The 24,247-nt window shown below is 43.7% G+C and overlaps 2 protein-coding genes and 1 long non-coding RNA gene across 10 annotated transcripts in view; 1 reads left to right on the top strand and 2 right to left on the bottom strand.

Annotated features, from left to right (window-relative positions):
• Positions 1–10,053, bottom strand: part of LOC126533297 (uncharacterized) — a 49,600-nt gene extending 39,547 nt beyond the window's left edge. For 2 of the 4 annotated variants that reach the window (XM_050180554.3, XM_055071808.2), the window contains exons 1-3: positions 9,852–10,053; positions 1,246–1,299; positions 434–496 (exon numbers count right to left, since the gene is read on the bottom strand). In XM_050180554.3, the coding sequence (XP_050036511.2) occupies positions 434–496; positions 1,246–1,299; positions 9,852–9,930 (196 nt within the window). In that variant the 5' untranslated portion in view covers positions 9,931–10,053. The remainder of the gene's footprint in view (positions 1–433; positions 497–1,245; positions 1,300–9,851) is intronic. The other 2 variants (XM_055071806.2, XM_055071807.2) reach the window with 1 other exon arrangement.
• Positions 1–24,247, top strand: part of LOC129385288 (uncharacterized) — a 482,098-nt gene that overhangs the window by 164,245 nt on the left and 293,606 nt on the right. For both annotated transcript variants that reach the window (XR_008612866.1, XR_008612865.1), the window contains exon 2: positions 1,999–2,103. This is a non-coding gene — a long non-coding RNA (uncharacterized lncRNA). The remainder of the gene's footprint in view (positions 1–1,998; positions 2,104–24,247) is intronic.
• Positions 16,689–24,247, bottom strand: part of LOC126533108 (uncharacterized) — a 57,289-nt gene continuing 49,730 nt past the window's right edge. For 2 of the 4 annotated variants that reach the window (XM_055071817.2, XM_055071816.2), the window contains 4 exons: positions 23,135–23,212; positions 20,569–20,649; positions 20,264–20,344; positions 16,689–16,903 (listed from right to left, as the gene is read on the bottom strand). In XM_055071817.2, coding sequence (XP_054927792.1) covers positions 16,899–16,903; positions 20,264–20,344; positions 20,569–20,649; positions 23,135–23,212 — 245 coding nt within the window. In that variant the 3' untranslated portion in view covers positions 16,689–16,898. Of the gene's footprint in view, positions 16,904–20,263; positions 20,345–20,568; positions 20,692–23,134; positions 23,213–24,247 lie in introns of those variants that run through there. The other 2 variants (XM_055071818.2, XM_050180371.3) reach the window with 2 other exon arrangements.

Genomic DNA, 24,247 nt, shown 5'->3' with positions numbered 1-24,247 from the left:
ATGACCAGTTAGTGTTGCAACTGTTTTCGAGTTGCAGCACAAACCGGTTCTTTGAGTCCTGCAGTAGAAAGGTGATAGCTGTACTATCTACCATGGCGATTTTTAAAACTTCTGTATAGCTAAAAAAGGCACCCTAGGTTTTCATGCTACTGAATACATTCCCTGAAGTTGTTTTCCAGACCCAAGTACTTTCGATAAGGAATGTTCTTGATAAACTTCTTGAAAGACTCAGAAGCGAGTGCAGCTTCTGTGCCCGTCATTACAACCACACGTACATGTGTACCAATACATTGCGAAAAAGAAAACAAAACTGCATACACTTGAGGCCTGTGATAATCGACACAGCAGGCACTGTTCTACATAACGTAGTCCTTGTAGTTTTCAAAGATTACTGTATGATTTGCTTTCGTCGGAATGCGGCAAGTGTACTCACTCGGTTTCCGCGACCCTGATGGCTTTCGTAAGTTCCCAGTTCCAGTAGGTTTTCGTTGGGTTCCTAAAATCATGTTCAGAAGCGCGCACGCATGACATAAATAGCTATGTTTACTACGTCAAACTTTGAAAGCACGTCTCAATGAATCTAACAAACTCTTTAAAGTTCTTCAAGAAAAGAAATTTAAAGCTAAGGGAGTGGCTAGTATTTTGCATAATCAATTTGTCATTCTTGAAAATTTATTTCAGGTGGGCTGCGTCAAGGTACAACAACTAAAATAAAATGAATAAATGAGTGCAACGTCGTCTTATACAGGAAGTGTAGCAAGGCTCTGTAATAACAATCGTTTTCAATGCACATTACCAGATCTGCACACAGGTCACTGTGGAATATCTACACTACAAAAAATATATCCTTGGTTGCATCGTGCTTCAGTAGACGAAACTGGCACAACAATATCTTGTTCCGTGTTTTTTGGCTAGCTTTTTCCACAAGTGTTCGTGTTAAATAGATGCTGGTAATAATTTTATTCTTCATTGAGCAGATCGTTAGTTGGTGCCTATCACACAAAAGAAAACCATTCAAGTCCTCGTTTGTTCTTTTTCGAAGCAAAAACCAAACTCTAGCTATATATTTTTTTATGTACGTGCCTCTTGACTCCAAAAACTCGGCGACCTAGAAAAATCAATTGACAGTTTTGCCGTCGGATCAGCTGGCATTAGAGCAGCATACAGCTTTACACTGATATAAAGCTGTATGCTGCTGTAATGTCAGCTGATGTACTAGCCAGCTGATGTCGCCAGTGTACTTACTCGAAGAAGCTGACTCTCGTTGCCGTCCACGGCTGCCACTCGCATTGTGTATACCTACACATACGAGAATAACAAATCACTAATGTAACACGTGTGGCCCTGCAAATAACGCAGGTTAAAAGCAACTTACACTTGGTGTTCCTTTAAAGCCTTCCAATAAAGGAATATGGTCACCTACGCGTGGCTGTGCACTTCTGCAAAGTTCTCAGCACTTATATCCTATTGTCGAGAAGATAATCGAAAGCACTTGAAGCCGCTGCTCTGTTTTCAAAGATCAGCCAGTCTGTACGAGTGTGTTTTCGTGTACGGCGTACTCACTTGTGCGCGTAGATTTGAGAATTCTGCTTTGACGTAAACGCATTTCTAAGGGTGCCCTATTGTGAAAGGATACACGTGCTTTGTTTAGGCGATACGGCATGTTTCTGTAAAGAAAATATTCAGATCAAGCACTGTAGACAAAATGCTCAGAAGCAAATCATTTACCAACTATTTAGAGGAATCTGATTGCTATCCTACTAGATGAGGGCAATCTCTAGGGTGAAGTCGTCGATAAAAAAAAAAAAGAGGCCTTATTCAACGCCATAGCTCTCTCTGAATTTCTTTCTTTTATGTATGCGTACAGTCATGATGGTGCCTTGTCTGCGTTGCGTGTCATCTTCGTGTCGTTCGCTGTCCTTACGTGTGTTTGAAGTACGCAAATGCGAAGGTCAGTGGATCTCTTATTTATGCTTTGCTGAACTGGTTGTTCCGAAGGTGACGGGCCGCAGCTTTCCGTCTACTAATTGCCAAAGAAGCCGCCACTGTCAACAAACGCGGCCTACACCACGGAAGACCAATAAAGTTACCAGCTCCACAAAGGTACGTAAATGGTAATTGCAATTCTAAATGTCTGATGCCATCTAGGATATGGAAGAACGTTGTCTAGTACCACGTTAACTGTCCTGTGTACGTTTTTCCACGTCATTTATCCCATCGGCCCTTCTATTCTATCTGAAGTCCAGGAATGAAATGGTAGCACTTTTACGCTGCCTCTTGCTTTAGATTGAACATCTCAGAAGCGTTTTCAAGGCGTCTTTCAAGCAGCCTCAAAAGGGCAGCTTGTATGTCTTGAAAAATAGAAATATGTTATTTTAATAAAGTATATACGTCTTCTCGTAAAACAGTGAAGACTACATAATAAACACAGCTCAATAGACGATAGGATGGGCTACCATTGTGGCTATTCCTAATCTTATGAGACAAAATTGACGGATCCTTTCACAAGATGAAGCTCGAACCGAAACAGCACGCTAAGAAAGAACAATGCCAGGACAAGGCGTCATTAGCCTGCCTTGTCCTGTCATTGTTCTTTCTTGGTGTGCTGTCTCTGTTGGCGCTTCATCTTTTGAAAGCTATGAGCCAACTAGACCCACGACCTGTTCTATTGACGGATCTCTCACATATTTTATTCGTGATGTGTCACAATTAATGTCACAATGTAATGCGGATAGCCGAGAAAACACTTGTTTTCTGTGATGAACAACGCCTTCGTTTTAGGCGTTTACACCACTAATTCACTGATATTTGCTTCGAATAGTATTTTAGGCTTATTATTCAGCCCAAGACGAATCTTAATGCACATGCGAATGAACTCGCCTTTCTTTATCGCGCATAGCGTTTTCACGCATAACGTATGTGGCCTTACCACGCGTGCACCGAACAGATGTTCCTGCTCCACAATTTCAGTGAAACAACCCCGGCAGACTAAGTATAACAGCTAGCTCAGAATAAAAACATCCAGTGTCCTGGTCCCTACTTGAAAAACGGTGCAACGACAGGCTGGTGCGATGGGCATCCTGTCCGCTGGCTCAGCCCATTCCAATGCGTCGAAAGAGATTCAAATTGATCGATTGATAAGGCGGCCGCAGTACTTTGTTTTCTCTGCGGCGGAATATTGGTGCGAAATCTAACACAGTGAGATGTACATGGGGACAAACTTGCCCAATAAGGTTTTTATACTAATATTAAATTGTGGGGTTTTACGTGCCAAAACCACTTTCTGATTATGAGGCACGCCGTAGTGGAGGACTCCGGAAATTTGGACCACCTGGGGTTCTTTAACGTGCACCTAAATCTAAGCACACGGGTGTTTTCGCATTTCGCCCCCATCGAAATGCGGCCGCCGTGGCCGGGATTCGATCCCGCGACCTCGTGCTCAGCAGCCCAACACCATAGCCACTGCGCAACCATGGCGGGTTTTTTATACTAATATGTTGACATTTAAAGCTTTCTGGAGCGACATATAAGTGTTGTTGAAACTTAGAAATAGCTAGAGCAACAGAGGTAAAGTTACACAAGTGTTCTTTCTGGCAGCACTGGAAAAGGCAATCAGCATGAAAAAATAAACCGAGTTAGAGGTAGGAAGGCACAGGCTGACTTGGTCGGCTAGCCACGGTGAGAAATTTTTATCCTTGAAAAAATGTGCTGGTCCATTCACTGAAATGTCAACTGTTCTGTTTTGCCCTCAAATAACCATTGAATTTGGTTTGCACTTGTTCGTTCTAATTTGTCGCATAGAGAAATCTACATATTATACCCAAAACTTGGTCCATTTATACCTTTTGTAGATTCCTGGGTAGCTAATGCGCCTATCTAACTAGTGTTTTCTTGTGAAAAGCACCAGCAGACGAAGCAAATTTTGCGTTGCTAGCAAGCGTATTGAGCTGTTCCTCACTGATTTTTGTGGGATTTGTTAGGCATCCGTTTTCAGTTCATCTGTTCAGAGAGATGTTCTGCCCATTGTAGAAGGGCTAATGCGCATTTGCTTCTGATGTGCGAATGTTTTATGCTTTAAAGCTTTTCAATATGCCAAAATATATCCTTTGTCAAAAGATTGATGTTTGATGAGTGGGTCAAACATCAGTTTTCGCACTACAACCGGAAAAAGTTGTTAGTGCGAAAGATACCATGTATTTTTGAATATAACTAAGTACCTCTTGTACTAACAGAAAACAAGATGTGTTTCTTAAGCACCAAACGAAGGAGTGACTTGTGATGTTACTCCATCTTGCAGCCTCTCTTCCTTGTTTATATGTTAACGCAGCGAATCTTAATTACAGAAGTAGCAATGTTGCTGGGGCCTGCAGCTTTTGTGTGTATTTTATTTATATTTATTTATTTACGTATACTGCAGGCCCTCTTCGGGCCCAAGCAGGAGTGGTTACATCAATAGTGATAAACAAGGCTGGAAATCGAAAGTAGAATACAGAACAATAATAAATATATATAAAGATATAATATACAGGAACATCAGTATTTGAAATTCAGAATTATCAACAATAAATACGATTTAGGAACAATAGTTGTAGTTTGCAACTCAACAACAAAGTAGTGATAAACCATGGACACACACCAGATTTCTCAATTCAGCATTTTTACCTCATTTTAGTACAAAACGCAGACGATAATTAATTAATCTCCTTCCTTATGTGCAGGAGGCTATTAATCAAAAGAAAAACCATTCACAATATTAACGAACGATTGTGTGGTATTAGCGTTAACTAATACTTGCGGTAATTTATTCCATAAGGAAATAGCATGAGGGAACAGGGAATATTGATGCATGCTAAGGTAACTGAATGGTTGCCTAACTGTTTTGTTGTGTTGTGTACAAGCAAAGCGTATTGGCGGCTCGGTTATGTGACGTTGACGCGGTAAAGTGACCATGGTAAAGCTGATAGATAAATTTTAATCTGGATACCATTCTACTGAGTTTTTTCATCTTCGTCCTATCGCGAAGAAATGATACGCTCGACAAGCGCGAATTGGTAGAATAGATAAAGCTGAAGGCCACGTTCTGCACCCTTTCTATTTTTTAATTAAATATTGTTGATAGGGACTCCAGATTAGGTTCGCATATTCTAATTTTGGATTAATGAGAGTGTTGTATGCTGTTAAATTTACAGAAGGTGACGCATGACGTAGTTCTTGTTTTAAAAATGCCAGCTTTTTCAGTGCGCTACTGCAAACGTTATCTATATGGGGTTCCCAACTTAAATTACTTGTGAGTGCAACACCCAAATACTTCACCTGCCTAGTTTTTTAACATGAGCTTTTTAATGGTGTAAGCAAATTGTAAAGGTTCTTTTTTGTTACTAAATGTTATGCTTGCCCTTTTCGAAGTATTGAGTTTCAAGCCCCATTTATCACACCATGCACTGATTGAATGCAATGCATCATTTACTCTGACTTGTTCAGCGTGTTGATTTATGCTGGTATAAAGGACACAATCGTCCGCAAAATGTCGGATTTTTACAGGAGGTTGCACTGAAAAATATATATCGTTGATATAAACCAGAAACAACAATGGACCGAGCACCGACCCTTGTGGTACTCCTAAGTGTACATCTAGTGTATCAGAGGTGCAGTCATTAATAGCCGCGTATTGTTTTCTTGAAGCCAAGTAACATGCTATCCAGCAAACAATGTTGTCTTCAATACCAATAGCATGCAGTTTAGTTACTAAATCATCCTGTATATTGCACTTACTCCTTGTGTAAGGTCTACCTTAAACCCCGGAGCTCAATATTTGGCCACACAAACTGTATTTTTGGTAATAAATTATACCTCGATCATTTTATAATTTCTGCCTTAGTATAGATTGGTTCGACTTCCACAAGATGTGCACCCCTTACATTACGTGAGGGTGAGTGTTTATTCATGTTACATATGAACTTCATGTGCTGGATTTGAATTATGCATTTCCTTTTTTACGTGCTAAAAGTTTATTTCAACTATTTGTGAATATTGTTAAGATTTGATGCAGCTTCGCATCATCTCATAAATGAGTACTCAGTGAAGGCTTGTTTCAGGAACTCCAAGTGCAGAGAGGTTCAGTTTTTAAAGATGGTACATATTCCCTCCTATGCGGCTGTGTCAATTCCAGGCTCTCCAGTACATTGTATGCACAACAGAAAGCTAAAAAGCATCTTACAATGTGAAGAAACCCTAATTGACATCCTCAGACAGGCAAATAGTTTACTTATATAAGAGTGTGCTTTAGGCATTTGACATGCGCACAATGCACCTGAGAGCCTGGTAGAGCAACGCCGCATATGTAGGCATATGTACACTTTTTCAAACTTGGATTGCACTGTTCTTAAAATTTCTGTAACAAGTGCTGAATTACTACTTCTGTACAAGATGGGGCGAAGCTCAAATGAACAGCTGCTGCAAAGCTGGAACTGCACCACTGCGATTGCCGTTTGCCCTATCAGGGGCAGTGTAAAATTGCACTAATGCAATTGTACTAGCAATCTGAAATATAACAGAACTGCACTGTTGTAGCTACTCCCGCGTGGCCGAATGGGTTTGAATTATTCTAGTGCTATTATCCCACCCGTAAGTGGCAGTGTTCATTTACTTTATCCCAGACAGCATACAAGCAACACAAAGAAAGGTCCGTGTATGTGACAAGAAGCTACTCCATTAACAGACAACTCGTGATAATATAAATGAATATTTGATAATAAAACAGAGGGTAGCTAATAGTGTAGCCAACCTCACTACTAATGCAATAGAGCTGTTTACACTTTTCGTACAATTTGTGTTTTGGAAAAAGAGAAACAGTCATTCTCCCGACTGTTACACCAAGCTACAAGAGAAAGCTAGCTTCACAGTTGATCAAAAATTCGTCTTGATACAGGGATCAAATCCAGCACCAACACCTTTCCAGGGCAGTCGATTTACTTTTACTGTCTCGGTCAATCAGGAGGCTAGCAGATCGCAGCAAGACGGTGAATCAACCGCCACTGCGGAATATAGGAATATTTAATATCACAAATCAGTTCTTCGGAAACTTGCAATAAGTTGAGGGGTTGTCCATGAAAGGGAACAATATTTATCCGTCTGGCTGTACCGCGAAGCGACCAAAGAAATCCATACGAGTTTCTCGCTACGTTTTTATAGTGTAGCACAGAAGATAAAGAAAGAGAGCACCTTACAAAGAGGCGACGAAAAGAGAAGTCGAACGGGGGAAGAGATAACTATCGAAATATTTGTGGGGCGCACTGCCGCGACTTCAGTTGGATGCGCAAGTCCATTTCGATATAGGCCAGTCGGCGCACCTATTGATCACCCGGCCGGGTAAGAGACCTACCGACTGTAAAAAGGCAAGCCTCGTTTCTGACCTGTAAAAGGCTACCACCGTTTAAGACCACTTGCTGCGTCCAGTGTCAGCATTATAAACAACGAGAGGGAGAATCCTATGGCTTTTGTACCTCTCAGGCAGACTGTTTCGTCAGCACCGCACCTGTGACTTCAACTGCAGTCTCACCTGGATCGCCTCGTTTGTTTCCAGCTGTACTTAGTTACCGATGATGCGCGCGATCGGCTCACAGTAGTATTACCACATCACAAAGGCTACATACGTGTTTTGCCCTAGCAATACTGGGCCATACGCTTTCTTTCTGCTACTGCCATCATGTCTACTTTAAAAAACAAGATTACGGATTGTTCTACCAAATATAGAATTGAGTCGGTTAGCTATTGTTCACGTACATGTAAATCGGTGCCAAAGCCAGGTGTTTTGAGAAGTACTGAAATATAACGAGTACTACGACTGCATTTTATGCATCGAATACGTATAAATTTAAACGCCGCTTGGTTTTTAGCGTAATGAACAGCTCCTTTCTTGGTTTCTATGACTCTATCTTCCATGGTTTTCTAGCACAACATTACCGCCCATGACCTGTGATGCTGCTCGACAATACTCGACAATACACGACAATACTAAGAGTTCCTAACCTGTAACGTTTCGTCTTTTCCTGTACTCTTATTATACCTTACCGTTAACTTTTTGCTGTGGCAGCAGTTTAACGCTCAAAACGTGGATTTTCTCAGCATGTCGCTTTCCATTCGCTGACGCTGTCATCATCACCGTGTGGCCGTCATAACCATTCCATTGCCTCAGCATGAGCACACACTCACATTTTAAGAAATACTTCCCATACGGTGAAGAACTTTTTTAAAAAAGAAAGAACTCAGCAGCACCTAGTGAATGACGGCGTAAAACCAGCTTCATTCCAATGTAATTCTTTACCTAAACTGCCTGCCCCGGTCATTGAACCAGGCAATTGTTTACATAAAAAATGTTCGATATTTGCCTTTCCTTGAACACCGCTATGAACCACTCAATCTCTGCTGTTCCCTAGTGACCTTGCAAAGCACGCAAATTCATTGTAAGTAAGGTGCTAGTTATCACTGACATGGTGAATTTCGCAGTTGCTCCATCCATCAGATTTGCGAGTTAGGAACAGCTCCTCCAACGGTGTAAATTTCGACAGCAGGAAGTAAAATATTGATTGCGATGGGCGGTGATTATCACGGGGGCATTTCAGTTTCAGCCGAGGCATGCACTAGCTGTGTGCGTGCTACAGATGCGCGTGGAACTCGGAGGTGAGCATCGAGGCCAGCTGCAGTGTGGTATTGTATTCAGCGATGTAGCTGACTGATACTTATTTGCTTTCTCCTATTCACAGTGTAAACCATGCACAGTTTTGTTTTGTGCATTTATATCTGTCCACTGTGAATGGTCTTGCTTTTAATGGTCTGTTGACCTCTCTAATTTGCCCCTTTACTATTTTGATATACCATCGGATATATATTCATTCATGGTATTTCTTTTCCCGAAAAGTGGCCTGCTCACTCATTCCTCTAGCTTGCTGGTAAGTGTTGCCTTACCATCATTTTTTTTCCTGCTTCCTCTTACCACATAGTCTTCGACAATGACCCGTGGCGGGTCAGTGCTGCTGTCTCGCGACAGTTGAAACGTACCGCTGGGCTCTTGCTCAAGATCTTACTGGAGTGTGTGAACTTACGCCACTCGTGGCTAGTACGTTGCCCAAGAGCATACTTAAGGTTTGCCGTGAGCTATCGGCGCTACAATTGGCTAAGCCTGTGACATGCGCAGCCGGTTGCAGACACAGAAAGACAAACGGAAAGGCAGGAAGCCAGATTCACAATGCTTGTCAGAAACGTAGGGGAGTACTGGTAGGCTTGTCCTCCAATTGCTACTTAGTTGTCAGGAGGCTGCAATAGCTAGAACGCCTTCCAAAAACCCTGTCGAGCCTTTCTGGACACTCCTTGTTACATGAACGATGTTAAGCAGAGTAGACCTCAGTGAAGTGTAGAAAATGAACCTGGACTTCCACCCCTTCTCACTACTCCTTCCCCCGTCGCGCAATAGTTAAGGTAACATACTGCGCGACTTAGTCGCACTGCTAACTAGAGGGAACAACCAGTCTATTTGTGCAAAGGCTTTGCTCGGTGCGCACGCTCGCCGACTACATGAAGGCTCTAACGTACTGTCCTGAACGTGGTCACTATCTGCAACAGGTACGTTAAACGAAATTTTGATTCAGACGTGAAGCATTTCTGAACTCATTTTAGCACTTCGAGACATACGAGAGTTTACAAGAAGTAGCGCGTTGCGTATATGCACTGGCGACTTGGTCCAGCCATAATTCCCAGGCAGCTTCATCGGCTGTGGCAATACTGTCAATCAAGTGATCCAACGTGTTTATCATGCCGCTAGCAACAAAAGACGTGAAATCTTAAGGTTTACTCACTTCTTGCTTTAGCGAGCTGCACTTCCGTGACAACAATCACGACGACAATGAGTGCGACGGTGACTAAGGCGACCTTCATTTTCCCGGGACTTACGAGAATCGGCAGCCGATAGCATATGTTTGTCAGTGCGTTTCACTAATGTCTAGGGAGCGTACCGAGCTGTAGACGCAACCTGCGGCAACCAGCTTGCGCAAAAGAAGAGGCTACTATTGTTCTTTAACCAGGCACAATGGGACTATCACTGCTTTCTTTTTTTCTCGTTTACGTCTTAGCTCTTTCTCGTTTCAGCTCGAAATGGTCCCCTGTCTTTGAATCTAACTCGGGGTCACCGGCAGCATGTAAATGCAGCGATGTCCTCTTGCCGCCTTTATTGTGATGTGAAATAAATAGGCGATCACATTCTTTTAGCGTGGTCGGCACACTGCTCAAAGAAACTAGGCGACTATTCGAAATGCGACAACTTTCTTGGTATGCGGGTTCTCTCTGAATGCGATGTGCTCCTGTGGCCTCCCGGATAATAACAATAGGGTTTAAGAATTGCACCACAATCTTTTATCGTTTATCAGTTTCCACTTCACAGAACGAGTCTATTGTTTTGCAAGTGGTACTTTTCCTATCCTGCAATACGCATGGCTTTGTAGTATACTCCTATGTGTTCATTCCCATTCCCAGTTTTTTTTCTTTCTTTCACCACTGTAGGGATAGACAGTGCTCATTACTCCTTTATTTATTAATTTCCGAGACTACCGCCGTGCTTATTAGCCTCTAGCAGCTTCTAACACGCCCATACTGATCATCAAATTAGATATTCTATATTATGCCGTTCGCCCGGCTTCGATGATGATGATGATGTTTGGTGTTTAATGGCGCAAGGGCCAGGTGTGGCCAAAGAGCTCCACGCTAATGTTAATGAGTTCGCAGTGGACAGATGGGTTCTGTGATCTTAATGTGCCGTGGCTGTAAAGGGGCCTAAAAGAGTTGATCCAAATTCCATAAAATGTAGGAGTAATAAAATTACGGGAATGACTATTGACGTGTACTATGAGCATTAGAAGGCATTGAGAAAGAATGATGCCATATATAAAATACGTGAGATGCTAAAATGTCTGGAGCACTTCTGCCTGACCAGAGCCCTTGAAAGCCAAGGACCTAGAGGCATGTGCTATACAAAGAACACTATCGTAGATGTATCTTCTGGAAAGAGGATGCACTACGGAATAATTGGGCCTGTCACGTGTAGCACAACATCTTTCAAGAAAGCGAGGACTTCTTTGGTCTTAAAAAGCGGTTCTACACCAAGAAACAAGAAACATACCCGCCGTGGTTGCTCAGTGGCTATGGTGTTGGGCTGCTGAGCACGAGGTCGCGGGATCGAACCCCGGCCACGGCGGCCGCATTTCGATGGGGGCGAAATGCGAAAACACCCGTGCGCTTAGATTTAGGTGCACGTTAAAGAACCCCAGGTGGTCGGAATTTCCGGAGTCCCCCACTACGGCGTGCCTCATAATCAGAAAGGGGTTTTGGCACGTAAAACCCAGCAATTTAATTTTTTACACCAAGAAACATGGCCGGATGCAGAGGGACGTGATGGCTGTATGCAAAAGGAAAATGTTTCCTCCTGTCTCTTTCGGCTTCCCGGCACTCCAGGAAGACGTGGAGGACAGAAGGCCTGTCGCCGCATCTACCACAGGTTGGAGGCTCGTTACCAGTCAGGAGAAAGTTATGAGTGGCGAACGTGTGTCCTATTCTTAGTCTAGTGAACAGGACGTCTGTTCTTCGTGTTTTTGTTGTTGGGTGCCAGAAACCTAACTTAGGCTTCATTACGTGAAGCTTATTACTCGTTTCTGCGTCCCACAAGCGTTGCCAGTGGCTTCGCAGTTTGTTTCTGAGGAAAGGCTTCATGTCTGCGGCAGGGACTGCAGCAGAACGAGTACCCTGCGATGTCATTGATTTGGCCATCTCGTCAGCAATCACATTTCCCTGGATTCCTCTATGGCCAGGAACCCAGCATATTACTACATGTCTATGTGATGAGTAGATGTTACATAAGTGTGTGTAGAGTTCATTGAAGACAGGATTTGTATGCTTTTGTAAAGAAATGAGTGCTTTTACAAGACTTAACGAGTCTGTGAATATTATTGCTCTGTCAAGTTTCAGTGTCTATATGTTTTACTGCAGACAGTACTGCATAGGCTTCTGCAGTAAAGATACTTGTTAGGGGATTCAACACGTCAGATTCAGAAAGAGAGTGACCAACAGCAGCGTAGGATACGCCAGCATGGGATTTGGACGCGTCTGTGTAAAATTCGTAGCAGGAATACTTCGATTGAAGCTCTCGGAAATGCATGGCAATTTCAAGCTCAGGAGCGTGCTTCAAGACCTCTACAAATGATGTGTCACATTCTATCACCTGCCACTCCCAGGGCGGTAATATATTAGCAGGCGCCATTTGGCGATGTTCGAGTATTGGGACATCCATTTCTTCACTAAGTTCTCTTACACGCAGCGATAAAGGAAGTCTCATGGAGGGTCTGTTACGGAAAAGTGTTTCGCACGTTAAGTCGTTCACTGTCGTGAAACACGGATGTTTCTTGTTAGAGCGCACTTTAAGAAAGTAAGTGAAGCTGATGTATGTTCTCTGAAAATGTAGTGACCACTCGTCTGACTCTGCATATAGACTTTCGACGGGGCTTGTTCTAAGTGCGACAGTGGTGAGGCGGATACCCAGATGATGAACAGGGTCTAACATCTTTAGCGCGCTCGGTGCGGCGGAGTGATAAACCACGGCACCATAGTCCAGTCGTGATCGAACTAGGCTCCTATAAAGATTCAAAACACTTTCTGTCACTACCCCATGTTGTGTGGGATAGGACTTTAAGTAAGTTCATTGTTTTAAGACATCTTGCTTTAATATATTTTATGTGTGGGACGAATGTAAGCCTGGAGTCAAGTATAACACCTAGGAATTTGTGTTCCTTGTTTACGGGTATTCGTTGCCCATATATTTCAACAGTGGGATCTGCAGCAAGCCCTTTTTTCCTGGTGAAAAGAACGCAATAACTTTTGTTGGGGGTTCCTTTGAACCCGTTTTCGTCTGCCCACTTGGAGACTTTGTTTAAGCACTGTTGTACCTGCCTCTCACAGACTGTTAGGCTGCAAGATTTGAAACCTACTTGTATGTCGTCTACGTAGACGGAATAAAAAATAGATGGGTGGTAATGTTTTACGAAGCGTGTTCATTTTAACTACAAAGAGCGTGCAGCTCAGTACGCCTCCCTGGGGTACCCCAGTTTCCTGTATGAATACACGCGACAGCGCATTACCTATTTTCACTCGGAATGTACGGTTTTGCAGGTAGCTTTCTATAATGTTTAACATAGTGCCGCGGATCCCAGCGTCGATAGGTCACGCAGGATGCCATAGCGCCAAGTTGTATCGTACGCCTTTTCCATGTCGAGAAACACGGATAAGAAGGACTGTTTATACACGAAGGCGTCGCGAATGTTTGCTTCCATGCGCACTAGATGGTCGGTTGTAGATCGTCCTACTCTAAAACCACACTGATACGGATCAAGAAATTTATTTAATTCAAGGAAGTGTAAAAGCCGACGGTTTATCATTTTTTCAAAATATTTGCATATACAACTTGTGAGGGCAATTGGGCGATAACTTGTTACTAATGTGGGGTCTTTGCCCTGTTTAAGAATCGGAACGACCAACGCTTCTTTCCATGCGGTAGGGAGGTATCCCGCAGCCCATATTGCGTTAAAAAGTGCTAGCAGAGTAATTTCAGTATCACTGGGAAGGTGTTTCACCATGTCGTACATGATCCTGTCCGGTCCAGGTGCGGAGCTCTGACATGCAGTCAGGGAGGCTCTTAACTCGGCGATGTTAAAAGGCGCGTTGAAGGGTTCGTTATGTCTGCATTTGCGGTCGATAGCCTTGTGTTCTGCTACTTGTTTGTGTTTTAGAAACGCCTTGGAGTAATGTTTAGAAATGGAAACATATTGGAAGTGTTCGCCAAGGGCGTCAGCTTGGTCTTCCAAGCGGTTTTCTTCGCCGTTTACTAGGGGCAACGGATGAATTTCTTGCCCCTTAAGCCTTTTCAGCCCATCCCATACTTTAGATTCTTGAGTATGTACATTTACACCAGATAGAAACCTCTGCCAGCTTGCCCTCTTTGCCAGTCGTCGCGTCCTTATTCCCTGCGATTTAACCTGTTTAATTTCTATTAGATTTTCTGCTGTAGGACTTTCGCGTAGTTTGCTCCAAGCTTTATTTTGTCTCTTCCTCGCCTCTCTACAATCGTCATTCCACCAGGGGACCCTTCTTTTGGATGAAGTGCCTCTTGTTTGAGGAATGAACTTTTCAGCGGCGTCAATGATAAAAGCGGTGAAGTATGAAACAGCATGATCCATAGTAAAATTATCTATAAAATCCCGTGATATGTGGGTGGATTCTCTAAAACGTTCCCAGTCAGCTGAGGCCAGTTTCCAGCGAGGGAAGTGTGGATGCAAGTCATGTTTGTTTACGAAGTTCAGCGTTATTGGGAAGTGATCACTTCCGAATGGGTTTTTAATTACATGCCATTCTAAAACAGGAAAGATGGAAGCGCATCCGATCGCTAGATCTATTGATGAGTACGAGTTATGATGAGGATTATAATATGTTGCTTCTTTCTTATTAATGAGACACGCACTGGTGGTTAAAAGGAAATTTTCAATGAGTCGACCTCTCGCGTCGCATCGCGAGTCTCCCCACATTGTGTTATGAGCGTCAAAATCCCCCACTATGATATAAGGCTCGGAAACTGGTCAATGAGGTTATAAAAGTCTGTTTTTTCGAGACGCTGCATGGTTTGGCGGTATATAACTGGAACACACAGTTACTATTTTATTAAAAAGAATGGCCTGAACAGACACTGCCTCAAGGGGCGTGTTAAGGGCGACGGGTCGGCAAGCTACCGCCCTGTCGGCTATTATTGCTACACCGCCGGAGGCATTAGCCTCCTCACGGTCTTTGCGAAAGATGGTGTAGTTTCGAAGAAAATTTCTAATGGTAGGTTTGAGGTGTGTCTCTTGAACACACAGCAGCTTCGGATTATGTTTGTGTATTATTTCTCTAATGCCGTCGAGGTTATGTAGAAGTCCTCGTACATTATTCCACTGTAGTATTTGTGTTTTCATTTGGATAAATGTGTTTGGTGCTGTGCGTTCAAGAAACGAATTAGTTCACAGGCGCTTTGAAGGCGCCGTGACGGGAGTTTTATTTCTTTTGGAGCGATCGAGAGGGCCTCGCCACTCCTTAGGCGCTGGTGGCGCCGTGTGGCTGGTGGTTGTGTCCATCGCCTCTTGCGAGGCGCTGGACAGGCGCTCTTCCGAGCGCTTTGTTTGGCTTGAAGGCCTCGGCTAGTTGAAGCGGAGGGAACGAGGTTGCCATAAAGGGATTGAATTTTCGACAATAACGCCAGCCACCCACCGTGGAGTCCTACAAGGGGACGCTACAGAGACTGTAAGAACAGGTCCTGCAAACGCCAGCTGTACGTTATCACTATAACCAAATATGAGATAACCTAGGCTGGTTATTCATACAAGGTTAACCCTTGCTGCCTGGAAAATTGGAAGTGAGCGGAAGCTAGGAGAAGACAGGAAAGATGGAAAGTAAGAGAAAGACGAAGGTTGGAGGGAGAGCGAGAGACAGGAAAAGGCGACTACCGATTTCCCCTGGGTGGGTCAGTCCGGGGGTGCCGTCTACGTGAAGGAGAGGCCAAAGAGGTGTGTTGCCTCCGCCGGGGGGCCTTAAAGGTCCTAACACCCGGCATCGGCTCAACCTCCAGGATCCCCCTTTCCCCGGACACGGCTGAGCCGCGCACAGCTACACGCGAGAGGGTCCAACCCTCGTGTGCTCGGGTACGTGGTGTCGCAACACACGAAACGCCTGCTTACGCCGACGCCCCTGCGGGGGCCCGACTTCGAACATATGAAATATTGACACCCGGCCAAAGCCACCACCGTTTCCGAGGCCGTATGTGGTGTCTGCGCGTTGAGTTCGGCAGAGCGTCAATTTGTTCACCTTTGCAAACCTCAACTGCATAGTACGAAAGCCCGTGAGGCAAGTCTGTGTGTTACTTAGAACTGCACTTTGGGTGCATCACAAACAAAGTAGTTAGCTTGCTAGCCAACTAGCCAACTAACCAGCTGACTGAGTAGCTAACTAGCTAACTAACCAGTTACCTAGATAAAAACTAGCTATCTAGTTAGTTTGTTGTGCCTAAAACAATTAAGCTAACTACTGGGCGCACATATACTACTTGTACACAACAAGTTTTGGGCACAAGTTAACATCTTGTGCCAAACACAACAATTAGCACTCAAATAGTAACGATAATAGCAAGTAGTGAGTTAGCACCCAGTGAGTCACTCAGGAAGCCTATAAACACTAAAGAGTACACTACGCGTGCTGCAGGTGGGAGTGAATACATGCTGAGCGGACGCTTGCGCATAGGTCTCTAGCTGAAGTTCTCTAGCCTTGAGTTCTTCCCGAGTGACCCACCTCTGAATTATAGGTCGTGTTGCCTGGTCCTCCCAAATGAACATTGATTTTTCTTACGCACAGTTGGACCCAGGCTCACGATGCGTGCTACGCGGCTGAGAAAAGACACATATCATTTTTCGCTGATGTGGTAGTTTAGTTTTTCCTTTGTAGTCCTTCTATTGCTACTCTGTAGGTCAGAAGGATACCCAGGGAAGCCTGTTGGAAGAATTGAAGATATGCCGTGGTTGCTGCTCACGATCGCGTACTAGTATCATAGATAGCTCTAAGTCATGCACTGAGTATCCCACAGCGTGTGAAAACGTCTTTATTTACAGGGATGACTTCCAGGCGTATGAAGGGTTGGAGCAAACTATCGCACACCTCATATCAGGAAGTTTAAACTGACTTCCCATTTGTTCCTAGAAGAAGATCATGGGATATGATGAACCATGTAGTCATTCTCGCAGGCCATTTCCATCTCGAGTGCTGATCCCGGCTGGGGCGATGCCGAGTCAAGCTGACATAAGGTAAAAAAGAAATTTTAGAAGGTAATAACAGCCGTGGGAAAATATGCGGTAAATTTAGCATGAACAGCTCGATATACGCTAAAGAGAACGTATACAGAGGCAGCGCCGAGCGCTGGCAATTGCTCACCGAAATTTTTTTTGCGACTGTGGATAGCCGACTCCAACAAACGTGGTCCCATCATGTAGCCTACTTTATTTTGTCTGATCAGATTACAATTTTTAAATAGACAAAAATCTAAATACATGAATACAGGATACCAAACGATATAAAAATGCATTTATTATGAAATATTATATAAGTCGGCACTCACTTAAACTGCAGCAGCGGAAAATAAGTCTCAGCGGGCACCGCCTCTTTCTGATACATTCCTCAACCATTTCGCGGGGTCACAAGAGAACTAGTCGACCAAAAATTATGAAGGAACACATCAACAAGATTGCGCATAAACTGTTGCCTTTTTCTGTACAGCACGCGAAGAATTTCCAAATCGCAGTCTGACCTCTACACCTGTTAACTTCACAAAGCTTCCCATCATCATATTTTTATTACGATAGCAATTATATTGACACATCAGGCACATTTCCACCGTCGTCATCGGCGTCGTCGTGATGCTCCGCATAAAGTTCAAGTGCGATAACATCGTCGTCATGGGCCGGTCGCTATGTGTGCGAGTTAAAGCGTGCGAGGATGAGCCGACGATGGCACTTCGATCTTGGTGATCCAAGGGAAGAAGGTGGAACCCGGATAGGGGACCTGGGGCGTTCTACTCCAGCGGTGGTGGAGTAGAACTGCGCGGACCCATAGAGTAAGCCTGTGCGGCTGAGCTCGGCCGCGAACGGTTTATCTTGCGCATAACTTCATACTTCCTCCTCTCCTGTGGATCCGCCCCACGAGGCTTTGAACTTGGTCGGAAGGACTTTAACAGGGACTCGGCAACATTTCGCGGGTAAATTCGGCATACAGGTTCTCTTTTCGGCACCTTGTAAGCTGTCCAGTCTGTGCAATTTAGCTAGAGCTGATAGGTTTATCTTGAAAGCGATCTGCAATGGGGACAGAGTACAGGTGCGCCGATGGCTGATTGCTTCGTGTGCTCTGTGTTCTCGCGGCTTAATTTGAGCTGAAATGAGAGGCAGCACGAAGTTCAAATCGTTCATGGCTGCTGCCTTGCTTCCTCATTCCCGCGTTTCGACAGCGAGTGTCCGCGGTGATCGACTGAGAGTTGTTCGTGTTTGCCTGTGTGCGCGTGACACCATGCTTGTTAATATATTTAGTAAACAAATATTTACGAGTGTATGTGGCTAATAAAACTACTATCCGTACTTCGTATAGCTGTCTTGTAATTTGCTATCCCAATCGATGCTCCCCATTTCGGGCGAAACTGCGACTTTTTTATAGGGTACCAGCACCCTTCCTCGTAAATAACGGCAAAAGGTGCACAGGTTTTGAGGTTTTGAATATTGTTCATTACTGGTTCGGGTCGTATCTGTGCTGTTCACTTTTTTTACATCAAGTGTCATGTCATACGTGTCATAACCTGCTGCGACATCTAAATGTCGGTTCCTGCAAATTTTACTCGCACTGTTGTATAACTAAGACCCCACATTATTTTTGGACTCAGAACCAGAATAATTAGGGGATGATGCATTTATTTAACAGTTGTTATGTTTATTTATGGTAATGACTGTCTGTTACTATATCATAAAATCAGCATAGGCGCAAAACATCTTGTTCGTTTTGAGCCTGTAGCTGGTCGTGTCACACTGCAAGCACAAATAAGAATAAGCACAAATAAGAATGAGCTCATGTTCTGTAATAACATTCCTGCACTGACGTATTGTTCTTTCCGCGTTAGCGCTAGATCAGTTATTTGTCTTTTTAGCTCCCTACACTCTCCCGTACTTCTTTTTATCCCTCCACTGGGCATAAGGAATCATGTTGCTTATGCCTGCTATTTCCATCGCACCGTCTTCCGTCCTCTAGCCAGTGGTCTTGAGTATTCCATATGTTGTAGCCGGTTTCGTCACTTTAACTAGACCCATAAACCTTTTGCTATGGCCGGGATATCCTTTCCGTATTATAACGAAATCGCGTAATGTAATAGTAGAAATATTAGAGTTGTGGCGCTCGTCGAATGCTCGATTCAGCGCTTCGCTGGTTTTTTTTATTTTCTTCAATTTGTTGTCCTTTAAGTGAACCTTCTCTATGAAACCGAATATGTCACCTGCAGGCATCTACGATGACTCATAAAAGGCGGCACACTGAGAAATGCATCTTAACGCTCTCGTATGATTACTGGATGATCTCACTTGCATCTTCGTCTGAAGGTCTTGGCAAGTCGTGAATAGTCAGTGGCATGACTGCTTATTCCACAAGTTCTACGCTTCCCGTCTCTTCTAGTAAAACTATTCTATAGGCTCTCCTGAAAGGTATTTACAGAGAAATAGCACGCTGCGGTCTTTCAATGGGGTTTCCGTAAGCTGCCAGAAAGCTCGCTTTCCACTCGTGTCATGTGTCAGTCGTGTTTCCAGAGTAATGGAAATAGCTTATGGAAATAGCTTATGGAAATAGCTTATGGAAATAGCTAATGGAAACTGGCCACTTCTTGGCCAGTTCGGTCAGAAACCGACGAATGTTCCTTGTGCGCTCCCTGGGCTTGTGCTACGAGTTGTCTTAGCCCGCTTGCTCGTAGAATCGGATCCAAGCCTCTGGGCTTGAACCTTTCCAATCAATAGGATCGGGCTTTTTCATCTCCTTGTTTGGTCTTTGCTGGGCTCAGATGACAGCGATAACAATTTCCATGAGCCGCTTAGCATTTCTAGAAGGTACGAGTCCATGGAAGATTCGTCATTGTTTTGTAAATGCCTTGCAAGCATATGAAAAAGCAGCGTCTTGAAGTGTTCTTCAAACTCGGAATGTTACAGTCTCACCTTAACCGATGCGTGAACGCAAAACTCCTTCAGCATCTGCCCAGCCTTCTGAGCGACTAATTAGCCAAGTTGAAGTGTGGTTATGCTTTCAGGGAAATCATACATGATGTCTTCACGCACCTCACACGTTCAAAAATACAGGTGGTTGTGGGAACTTGAGTACATAGTCGGTGTTATCCACATAGTTGTGGTCTGTATCCCATCAGCTGTGCCAATATAACGTTCAAACACTGACCACACCGGAACACAAATACAATCTCGTTTACTCTTCTGCTTTTGCGCTTCTCCATTCGCACTAGATCTACTTTTCTGTCTTTTTCGGCTCACTCCATATGTTATAACTCTACTCGTACTTCAATTCATGTAGCTAACATATGTATTTCTACGTGACGTGTGCTACGAGGGTGCTAGAATATGCATACCTGACTTTTTGTCCGATGAGCTAGTTCCTCCTGTTGCAGCTTTCGAATCCTTCGCATCTTTCGACTCGTTCTTATCCTCTCCTGTGAAGCAATGAGCATACGATAAGTAGTTTTTTCACTAAATGGCAAAACGTATTTGATGGCACTTAGCGCTGATGGGCATGCAGTAACAGGAATAGTTGTATTGCTTGCTCTGAGCAGACGACGGCGCTCTACAAAAGCGAAGAACGACGTACGGTCGTCAACCTCGTCGTGTTAGTTTTAAATGGCTAGTGCAGTGACGTCACGTGCGGGAGCATACACACCTGCCTTTTTCTTAGTAGTACCACCTTCTTCTGCGCCATCTTTCGAATTCTTCTCGTCCTTGGAATCCTTCTTATCCCCTTCTGTAGACCGATGAGATTGTTATAAATAACTTCCTGACTAAACTGCAAAAAAATAAAGTAGTGGCACTGCGCGCTGATGGGCACGCACTAGTCTCAGTGATTGCGGCCATTGATTAGGCCACGGCTTTGTACAGTAAGCGAAAAACAACATGTACTTTCGAGTGACTACTGCGGATGACATATCAAAATCAACATTTATAGATTGTGGTAACATTTAAACGTAAGCGGAGAAAAAATCTACCAGCCGGTTAATTCACTGCTCATTCTGAAGAACTTAATTTCATTTCTTCTCATACCCTAGAATCAAATACTAAGGCCCAATTCAGTGTTGTCTAACTGCCAGTTTCTCTCTTCTTTTAAATTTGATGGTCGTTTTTGACTTACTGCTTCAAGTATACCAGTAACTTCAAGTACGTATCATTCGAGTGATTTGGTTAGCCTTGAATTAGAAAATCTCAATATATTTTGAGAATTACATTATGGCTAATCTTTCTGCTTTGTGGAAAATCAGGTTGTGACGAAAATTTCTAATTAATGATTATTAAGGATACTGGAGGAGTTTAGCTGGTTGCGCCCGTTGATATGTGGCTGTGGTATTGTAGCTTGTTCGCGCAGGACGGCCCACTGGCTTTTCGCTGCCAGCACACTGATGCCGGCCGCATACGGCTGCATCAGGTGAATTCCAAAACACAGCGTGATTTCTGGCACAGGACATATTTGTCAACGTGCAGAGTAGTTTCCATTGTCCACCACTGCTTACTTCCGGAATCAAGTGGAATAAACTGGGGGCCTGTGCAATGTATGTTTTCGGTTGCGCGCGTGTTTAAGATGAGGGTGTATTAACAGTAAAAAGCGCTTACTCGGCATTAAAAAAAATCTGTCCTACATATTCCATCTCTATGAACATCGTATCACCCACCAGGAATCGTATGAAAACGCATGTTTCTCTTAACCAAAGCGAATTACTTTACTTAGGAGGAAATTTTCCCATCAGCTTGGTATACACATCCCTCAGTGACCTTATTGAAAAGTTCATTACTGCATTCTGCTTGTTTTACCTCCCCACACTGTGACCTTCTTTCTCCAAATATATCACCTCTTGAAAATGGCCAATCTTTGCAAATATAAAGTTCAATGCGCCGAAAGTATAATAAAGTCAAAATTGCGCAGGTTTTCCAACTATGTTGAATTTTCTGTAGTGTGTACTTATTTGCCGGTTCATACCAGTTAAGCAACCACCTCATGGCCTTCTCAATTCTGGAATAAAGTGTTGTTTTGTTCATTGCGCCTCCTTCATTTCACCCATTCTTGCTTCTCTACCAAAAATAATGCAAAATCTTTCTACTTCTGAAGTAAAACTTACGATACACCAAATGCCTCGATTTTTGTGTTTGCAATTATCTTTAATAAATCACAGTAGCTACCCGTGTTTTCATTTTAATGATTTCACAATAAAGTAGTCAATTTCTTAGCCTGCAATAAGTTTTTTTGTAAAACGCTCGTTTTCAATGAGATGGTGCAGAAGTTATCGCTCATTATTCACGTTCTCTTGTCTTTCTTTTGCAGAAACCTAATAAGAATGTAGGGACGTCTTGTCAAATTAATGCCAATAGCTGTGGGAAGCTAGGTCTGCTGCTTAGTTCCGCTAAATCGTGCTTTAGCCTACCAAAGAAAGGAATTAGCCTGGTGTCTGAGCACGTTTCATGCTGACCGCCCAACACTTCTATTTCTCACCCCCACAAACGAACACTGTCGCACGTATGAAAAGTTGAACACAGCTGTTGAATTTTGGGAAACACTAAATGTCTCTTTGTGGGAACAGCAGTCAGTTCAGTACTCGAGCGAGAATTCGCAATTAACATAGAAATAACGGGGAAAGCGAAAGGAAACTGCACTCATGCATGGTACAAAATGATGTGGGATCATAATGTGACGTCATTTCGGAGACAGGGAGCATTGGGATATATTATATCGCAGAGAAGAAACCTCAAATATACAATTCAAACAGGAAAATATATTAGAAGATTGTTGTTGCAGTGTTTCATATATGTGCACCAATTGACTTTATAAGGCATGGTTTCACGTCGAAGTTAGAGGAAACATTTCGTCCCCCACATCAAATATAATCTGTCAATCTGTCGCTTTTGAAATTGTCATTTTTAATCGCCTATCCTATTCCATCTGAGCACAATATAGTACATAAAAATGTCATGATAAAGGCAGCGAAGAACATACATCACATGTGCATAGGTTAGAGAGCATGGTTAAATGTGTATTATTTAGTATAAAGAGTGGTTACCTAGTCCGCACTCCGTCATGAGAGCTTTCAAAAGAGATTTAGATGGAATTCAAACACCCTTCTGGGACCAACTCAGGTTTCTCTAGCCTCTTTCGACTCCTCCACCGGCATTTACATATCAACTTCTCAGTGCGGCCTTTGTGTGTTCGAATAACGATCGAGATTAGTATCCGCACTAGTACTCACCATCACCTCCTTTGTCACCTGCATCCGCTCCACCTTTTTCACCCGTATCCGCAGCACCGTCACCTTTGGCTGCGGCTGCTAAACTTTGTCATTAAAAGCATAAAAGCATAGCTGAACATCACGCATCACGCTGATCGAAGCTGCTATAGGCTACTGTGAGTGCATTTTGCATTGAAGTCCTCTATTCACCACCGAAACCTCTACACTTAGGTGGCTAGGCCAGATCAGTGGTTCACAAACATTACTTGTTCCTCACCTCAGCATACTGTGGTATAAAATTTGTAAACAGGGATAAGGTGCCTCAGAAAGGCTGGCCAACGTTTCGATAGGGGGACCTATCTTCGTCAAAGGCGGCCTCGTCAACCTCGTCGTGTTAGTTTTAAATGGCTAGTGCAGTGACGTCACGTGCGGGTGTTGTCGCTGGCGGCTGGTTTTAAAGAGAGAGACTACCAGAGGAAACGAGCGCTGTCGTCCGACGTCTGTGAGCGTCGTTCCCAAGACGAGGGGACAAGAGTGGGAGAGTGAGCACGCGGGGAGAAAAGAAAAGAAAGAAAAGCAGAGGAAAGAAGGAAAAAAGAAAAAAAGAAAGGAAAAGAAAGAAAGGGCGGGGGAAGTCAGGGTGGCACCAAGACAGAAAAAAAAAGGGGGAGAGAGAAAGAACAAGAAAGAGAACAACAAAATGTTAAGAAAGACGGGGGCTTGATAGCGTGTTGGGGATGCGAGAGGTTAGGAAGCATTCAGGGGGAGTCGTTGGCGGCATGTTTTTGTTTCTCTCCCGCTCTTGTCCTCCCACTCTCCCGCTATTGTCCTCTCGTCTTGGGAACGAAGCTCACAGATGTCGGACGACAGCGCTCGGTTTCTCTGGTAGTCTCTCTCTTTAAAACCAGCCGCCAGCGACAACACCCGCACATGACGTCGCTGCACTAACCCTTTAAAACTAACATGCCGAGGATGACGAGGCCGCCTTTGATGAAGATAGGTCCTCCTATCGAAACGTTGTCCAGCCTTTCTGAGGCACCTTATCCCTGTTTGCAAACTTTATGCCACAGTGTGCTATTCCATCTGTCAGACCCTTTCTTGTTTTTGTACCTCAGCATAAGAACTCTGAACTTT

Source organism: Dermacentor andersoni, chromosome 7 (genome assembly GCF_023375885.2).
Source record: "Dermacentor andersoni chromosome 7, qqDerAnde1_hic_scaffold, whole genome shotgun sequence".
Taxonomy (NCBI): Eukaryota; Metazoa; Arthropoda; class Arachnida; order Ixodida; family Ixodidae; genus Dermacentor; species Dermacentor andersoni.
The sequence above is the reverse complement of the archived record's forward strand: the minus strand, read 5'-3'. Positions and strand labels throughout refer to the sequence as shown.